Below are 8,034 nucleotides of genomic sequence, written 5' to 3' on the forward strand. Positions count from 1 at the left end.
TTATACATGGAGGACTAGATTAATTTATGAAAGTATATCCTAATCTTTCATAGTGTATTTTACAGTAACTGCATTGTTTAGTCATATTAACTTGAGTCAAATCGCTCAATGGAGAAGCTTGAATTTCAATTTCAAAACAATTGACATTTTCTTTATTTTATATGATTGACTTCTCGATGCATATCCTAATTGTTTTTATTGTATGTTTTCAGGTATGTTTAAGTATCCTTAATACATGGCATGGAAGACCAGAAGAGAAGTGGAACCCACAGACCTCAAGCTTTTTACAGGTATATTGATCATCATTCATAAGTATTGTCTGAGTCTTAATGCCAGTAGAGTTTATCACTATTCTGTCATTACATTGCTTACTGGGATCAGGTTTCACTATCATAGGTGGCGATAGACGTCCAAACCTTTTTGACCAGGACAGAATATTCTAACAATGTAATAATCCTATGGATTATAAACATTGACCATTTTGCAATGTGCTGACCTGCATTATTAAAATATAAGTGTCATTGGTCACCTCAGCAAACTGTAAAAATTAATCACCAAGGAGGAGAAAGTGCTAGTTGTTAGATCTTTTTGGTACTTTGTATGGGTAATATACAGTAGTTCTAAAAGTAATTTAAATCACATGAAGTCACGTTAGGATAAACTGGGGTTTCTTAAATGGACATTGGGAGATCATTAAGTTTAAATATATCTTTAAGATGTAATGCTAGTTTATTTTAATTATGAATAATCAACTGGATTATTTATGACAAGTTATTTTAGTTCATTAGGAATATACAAAAAATGATGCGTATATATAAAACTTGAAATTTTTATTGTTCAAGATGAATTAACAAGGTAATTTAATAACAATAAAGACAAATGAATTAACCAATTTTAGAAGAAAAATACTTAATGAAAAAAAATTCTAATTAGCAAACAAGAATTTGCGCCTTCATCCGCATGAAAGTTCAAAAAGAGCTCTAAAAAGGCAAGGCTGTGAAAGGCTTTACATCACGTTAAAGCGGTGAATTTTTATTGTCTATCTTTTGGATCGCCAGAAGCCAATACAGTGATTTCATGACTGATGTAATATGGTCCATTTGCCTTTTACTTTTAGGACTATGGCAGCAGCATTATGAATTAGTGGCCACATCCTGCTACATTTTTTTTGTACACAATTGCAATAATCCAATATTTAGAGTAATGGACTATGGTCATGTCAAATGTAGAGTTCTACTTCATCCAAGAAGTTTACATTTTGGAGCTGTTGTGATGTTCCTTAATCTGAGTTGGAGGAGACCTTGATCTCGAATAAAAGTGGTCTGAGAATGGGCTCTTAAGGAAAAAGCTAATATACATTTAATATTGTGGAAGTTAAAAGTGAAGATAACTAAATGGGATCTAAAAGTGTGGCACGAAGATACATTGACTACAAATCCGGACTACTTGGGAGTTGACTGCTTGCTCGTTTAAATTGTGCAGAAAGCACATAATTATGTATTCACTTGTTATCATTCTATTGAGCATGCTATAGATCAATAATGGGGAAAAAGGCCCTTGTAGTACAGGAGGCAAGGCGTGTTTTTAAAGTACACTGGTTCCTATCATTTAGGTGCTGGTGTCAGTGCAGTCCCTCATCCTGGTCTCCGAACCCTACTTCAATGAACCAGGATATGAGCGCTCCCGTGGGACGCCCAATGGCACGCAAAGCTCACGGGAATACGACGGCAACATACGTCAGGCCACCGTCAAATGGGCCATGCTTGAACAGATGCGGAACGCCTCACCATGTTTCAAAGAGGTAAAATCACAAAGACTCAACAATTGTGTGCCAATCTATTGTTTAAAATGGGCCATTTTATTTAATGATTATATAAGTAGAATAAAAATAATAATTTATATAATGATTTAAAAAGTTAGCATAATAAATGAATTAATATTGCGACAAATTGTGTTGCTATTTCCAATTGTATTGCATGCATTACTTTCATATGGTTGACAGGGGAAACCAATTAGCTAACTCTTCAGTGGAGATAGGAACATTTGAAACCAATTGGTCATACTTTTATGGGAAATGGAATCTCATTAATGTCAGCGCAATTCTTACGCAATCTTTGGCTCTATTTATGGCGTTAATGACATGTCGGTGATGATGGAAAGGTTTATATCGTTCTGATCATATCGTTATATTGTACAGCACTCTGACCCCAAGGATCGTGGCATTTGATGCTAAAATCCCTCTGTTAGGTAATGCTGCTCTGTACCTTTCTGACAGTCTTGAGCCTTAAATTGTGGTTTGCGGTGGTCAAGGCCCAAACCCACAACGACCTCATTGCTGTCCCGTTCAATTAAGGAATATAATCTTGCAGCGGTGCCCTAAGGCGTTGAAAAAAAATCCCACTTGAGCCTGGTGAAAAAATGTGAACTCATGAAATTTAGTCTCCGATACAACAAAAGGTCAGCTGTCTGTGATTCACCATCAAAAGAACATAGTGAGGTTTGCCTTTTAAGGGATATTTTGCTAATTAACAATCCCAAGAAAAAATGCATTTTGACTTCAGTTCAAATCCTTTCTTGTATTTGAGTGAATATGAAAAGTCGACACTTTCCTGTTTTGCAATACGTGACATAGACAGCGCCAGTATGAGTAGTCGATCCACTATAATAACTCTAATTTGATGTAAATGCACATATACCTCCTTATTTATATCACCTTTTCAAAAAGAACAAGTATGCTTATTAAACTTGAAGGGGGCTGTTTCCATGCCATTTTATTTTTAGTATAATTGTTTGAGAAAGGAGTGGCTAACTAGAGCTATTATGAGAGATGTGGAGCATGCTCCACAAGCTTGAATTGCGCAGCAGCAGGTTGTCAGGTAGAATTAAGGACAATTGGTTGTGCGCTAAATTATGAATGTGAGAGAGGCAAAGAATAAGTATACACTTGCACATAACTGTGAAATATGTGAGTAAGCTGTTTGCAGATGTATCACTCATAGTTCTTCATTTCTCAAAATTACATGTCCATTTTGTCTCAAGCTAAAGCCAAATTTCATTTAAATCAACATTAAATGCATAATGTTGGGTACACTTATGAAATTGTTCATTTCAATCAAGTGTTTGTAATCATGTTAAGTAACATACACATTAGAAAATTACAAATTAAAACTCCCACAAACACTTATCCAACTTATACAAACAGCAATCAATCTAAAACTGTTTTGCACTTTGCAGCCACTTACAACAAACTTTGGACTATGTCTAGTATGTACTGATAAACATATTAAGACTTACACCATGTGACTCATGATTGGACAATAGCTACCTACTACCTGATGATGGTCTTAGCTAGTTGTAGCTAGCTGGTGTTATACCCAACCCTACTGTCTGAAAGACCTACGGAGTTGGTCAGGCCACTGATTAAAATACGATGGATAAGATGAATAATGACTATGATGCCGACACGACTCACTAGTGTCCTTGACCCAACACCCGAAAAGACAGTTTCCACTAATCCATTCCTTGGTTCGTCTTCCTCCCGTAGTTGCCCGTGGAATAATGAGTAGACGGCATTACCTCAAAGGTCACTGAGTTTATCTGGTAACCAGGGATCTTCATCTGCCAGTGGACCTCATCTCCGTCTGCACATTCCCCTCCTCCTGTGTTAGTGCGCGCCACGATAGGCCCCGGTTGGCATGAAGCGCGTCTTTTCATCGCGTGATTGATGGCTGTGTCCAAATACCAAAAGTCAAGTGGCGGTTTGCCGGCGCGACACGAGCCTTGGGGGAAAACATCCTCTCTTAGCCTCTATGTTTGCAACGCCCGTGCATAATGTCATCCATGTGCTTGTCTTCCCGATTTCCGTCACAAATCCCTGCTTGGCCCGGAAAAAGCTTGGACGGGAGTTCAAATTTCCCCCCTTTTTTATTTATTTTTTATTAACCACACATCAGTGACCTTGAGACATTCATTCTAAGCCGCAGACCATCAATTCACCTCGCCGCATGTAACGAACGCCACGAAGGCGAGAGGCGGGAGGAGATGTAGAGTCGTGACTGTGATGGATAGAGTGGAAAAGGGATGCGAAAGGAAGATTAGAGATAAAAGTGGTCTCCAAACCCTCTATTGCTGCTCCTTTGCAGAAAATCAGCAGTGACCATAACTAATCCAGCAGGTCTGCAGCAGATCAAGGGTTACTCATACATTTTGTGCTCCTTACTACCAGCCAGTTAGCTCAAGGAAAGAGAAAAAGCAGTGGAGCGAAGGGTCGAATGTGATTGATATTCATAGAGGAGTGGTGAACAGCAGATGTCAAATTATAACTTGGTTATAAACTCAGGTTGTTTTGTGTGAAATATGTGTCTGCAATAGCGCACTCCATGTTTTCAGCCTCTGTTGTTTTATTCCTTTACTCTCGTTTACGCTCCCGCTAGCTGCTTATTCGACTTATTTCAGCCTTATTAGTTTCCCTGTTGCTTCCAAGGCATATCACAGCTGTTGCTATGTTACTACATCCAATAAAATCTTAGCACCGTCAGGGTGTGTGTGTGTGTGTGTCTGGTAGCGGAGGGATAAAAATGGAAATGCTCACAAGTGGGTTTTTATCACAAATGTTTTTTTTTAATACTTAAAAGACAGATGACCTGGATGGGCAGTTGAGTTAGGCTGACATTTTAGTTGGAAGCTTAAGCAGTTCGTGTAACACTGGTGTCAAACTCGAGGCCCACGGGTAAGATATGGTCTGCCGTGTCATTTTGTGCAGCCTGCGAAAGGATATTGCTTGCTTCTTCTAATCCACCAGTCAGAAAATATTTACTGCCTTTTTAGAAATGCTTTTTTTTTTGTTTTGTTTTTTACAATAATACATTTAAAATGATAATAGGATTACTTAATATTGACTGAGTTGTTTTCCCTCAATCTTTGTTTCCAGGTGATCCACAAACATTTTTACCTGAAGCGAACCGAGATCATGTCTCAGTGCGAGGAATGGATCGCTGACATTCAGCAGTATAGCAGCGACAAGAGGGTGGGGCGCACCATGTCCCATCATGCCGCAGCGCTAAAGGTACAAGTCAGAAATGACAGTGACATTCAGTCACAGGATGATGAAAGTGAAACAAATTGGAAGTTAACTTATGGTTCAGTCTACTTTGTTTACATAGATTTTTGGTTTTCCTATTTTAAAAAAAGCTTTTTATATAGGTGAAAAGGCTTTTAATAATAATAATAATAATAATCGGACATAGGCTTTGTCATAATCATTGACTCGACAAAAGCCTAATTGTCATTATACCCAGATAACTGCGTATGACGAAATTGGTAAAAATTTTACCGATAAGTAGTCATCAAAGAACGACAAATAATGGCAGAAATGAAAGAATATTTCGATCTTACCCTGTATTTTGATTTTGAAGTAACGTGAGTTGTAACAGTTTTTTTTTAAAGTGAAGAGAATATTTACTTCTTTTTATTTATAAAATGGGAATTTTTTAATTAATGCAAAAGGGAAAATAATACATACAAAATAAAGATATAATCTTGATATTTCATTTTTTTTAGTTAAAAACAAAAGTAAATAAAATGTCATCTAAAATGGATATTTTCTGTTTTCCTTTTTGTATTTTATATATATTTTTTAAATATATTTGCATATGAGAGGCTAAAAAAAGGCTTTCTGACCGGCTCGCTATTATCATACCAGTACAAATAGATTAAATGTCTATCACCGTCAGTGGAACTGAAACATACACTAAGTCTGCACTCGGCTAAATAAACAACAACAAATAGATTGGACATCTATCGTCGTCAACATCGTCAGTGAAGGAGTTAAAGAAGCATTCACATTTCCTGGCCTTAATTTATCTATTGATGCAGAGACACACGGCTCAACTCAGAGAGGAACTACTAAAACTCCACTGCCCGGACGGCCTGGAAGCGGACGGCGACGAATTCTCGGAGAAGAGCGCCACCCTCATCCTCCGAGAGCCGCCCGCTCAAGATTCGGAGAAACCCGGCGGCAGTCAGGACGAGCCCGGCAACGATGGCCAAGTATGAGTCGTTCCCTTCACGCCGCCTTGGAAAAAAAAAAGAAAGAAAAAAGATTGGCGCCTTTGGAGCTCAAGCCGCTAGTTTGTCCATATTTGTATGTAAAGATCTAATAATAGTATAAAAGTGGAACGCGTGGAGATGTGAGGAGCCACGACGCCATGAGGTGAACTCTGAACTATGCTATGCTCGTCATGAAAAAACAGTCAACAAGGACTTTTATTCATTTAAAAAGCGTGTAAACATTTTGTGCATTTTTTTTCTCCCCCAGTTGTGAAATAACCACTGATTGGTATGTTATTAAACTTGTTTATAAACACATAATGACAGAGGAAATTATATAAGGGAAACTACCTTTAGAGATGAATGTTTACTAATTTTTTTTTCGTCATCTTTTGGGCCGTTGTAGCGGTCATTCTTTAAGGATGATATTTAAAATAATTGCAGCATAAAAGAGGAAAGATAAGGAAAACACTACGGAGAGAAAGAGAGAGGAAGAAAAAAAAAAAAGATAAAAAGCCCCTTCCGGTTACGCGTCGCTACGTTTGATATCTCTGGGATCATATCCACTTTAATAAAGCTGATGTCCTTAAACGTTAGGTTCTCCCTCTTCCAAAACGCTGGATCAACAACACGGATCATGAGACTGTGTGTCACGTTCACGTGTCATTTGAAGGCTTGTGCATGTATGTGTGTCTTCTGTGCGTGTGCAACAATCCCTGTGAGATACAAAGCTGTGATGTGCCTTTGAGTGACACCATACCACCAAATACTCCTCCAGTATAGAGTGACCCCCTTTTTATTTGTTTTATTTTTTTTTGCTGTTTCTACAAAAATGATTATCAATTTTTCGCCATCTGACGTATACAAAACTGCTTGGATTTTTTTTTTTTATTATTATGTTGGAACTCCAGTGAACAAAAAGATGCACTTTCTATTTTAATCACTCCTTAGAACAGCCGCTTTTGCTAGGACATTAAATGATGCTTGAAAGTATGTTTATTTTGTGCCAATGATCTTTTGTTGTCCGTTTTTCATGACTAGGGTTGATGCATTTGATCCATCGGAGAATCTAAATCAAGTGAAAATCAGCTTTTAAGTTTTATTGACTTATTTTTTAGATGCCAAAAATTAACAAAATAAGATGTTAAAGGGGGTAGCATGCAAATTTCCCTTTTTTTAATTTTTTTTTTTATTTATTTAGCTTTTCATCATGCTATATTGTCATTTCCTTGTTTAAAATGCTTCCAGTGTTTTTTTTTTTTAATCATTCACCTATGTATGTATGTATCCTTGAGTCTCTGCTGACTGCCAATTGGAGCCGCTGAAACGCTCGGGGAGATCAGATCTACGCCCTTCTTCCTTGTCGCCTTGCTTCCTGCACCTTGCCGCCTCTATTCCCGACAAGACAAGTTGCAGGTAATGCCACATACAGCTTAGTTATCACCAAGACCTTTGAGCAAACTACAAGTCAGAAGAAAATGCACACAGCAACAGCAGACTGAGGCAACTTTATTCCATGCTAACAAATTCTACTTCAGCGAATTATTTGTTTCCTTAAACTGTTTTTCAGTTTTTATCGGGTTTCATTTGTTATTATTTATAATTTAATTCTAAAAATTATATTATTTGTCACCTGGTGGATATCACATTTTGGATATTGTAGACCACATTGTGATAATGTATTTGGCACTGGGTCAAAGTAGTTAATTTTGTATTTTTTTATTTATTTCCTCTCCACACTTCCAAAATAGTCACTTGCTCTATAGAGTGTCCAACAGCATTATATGATGCTAACTTTAAAAATGTATACTATTTAGTACCAACAAATCCACCCCTGGGCCTGCAAATGTTAAACATTTAAACATATTTTATACATTGATATATTCCTCTGATGTATTACAATATCAACTACACAAAAATAGGGGACAGGTGTGATTATAAAATAGAATATACGATCAAACAGACAAATTTTGTCAAATCAGTGGG

The 8,034-nt window shown here is 37.2% G+C and overlaps 1 protein-coding gene across 1 annotated transcript in view; it reads left to right on the forward strand.

Moving 5' to 3' along the window:
* The window catches only part of birc6 (baculoviral IAP repeat containing 6), a 44,420-nt gene extending 37,379 nt beyond the window's left edge, over window positions 1-7,041 (forward strand). The window contains exons 70-73 of the mRNA XM_077612675.1: window positions 213-290; window positions 1,613-1,801; window positions 4,931-5,065; window positions 5,875-7,041. Of these exons, the coding sequence (XP_077468801.1) occupies window positions 213-290; window positions 1,613-1,801; window positions 4,931-5,065; window positions 5,875-6,054 (582 nt within the window). The 3' untranslated portion in view covers window positions 6,055-7,041. The remainder of the gene's footprint in view (window positions 1-212; window positions 291-1,612; window positions 1,802-4,930; window positions 5,066-5,874) is intronic.
* Window positions 7,042-8,034: the final 993 nt, after the last annotated feature.

This window comes from Stigmatopora argus, chromosome 11 (assembly GCF_051989625.1).
Source record: "Stigmatopora argus isolate UIUO_Sarg chromosome 11, RoL_Sarg_1.0, whole genome shotgun sequence".
In the NCBI taxonomy this organism is placed as follows: Eukaryota; Metazoa; Chordata; class Actinopteri; order Syngnathiformes; family Syngnathidae; genus Stigmatopora; species Stigmatopora argus.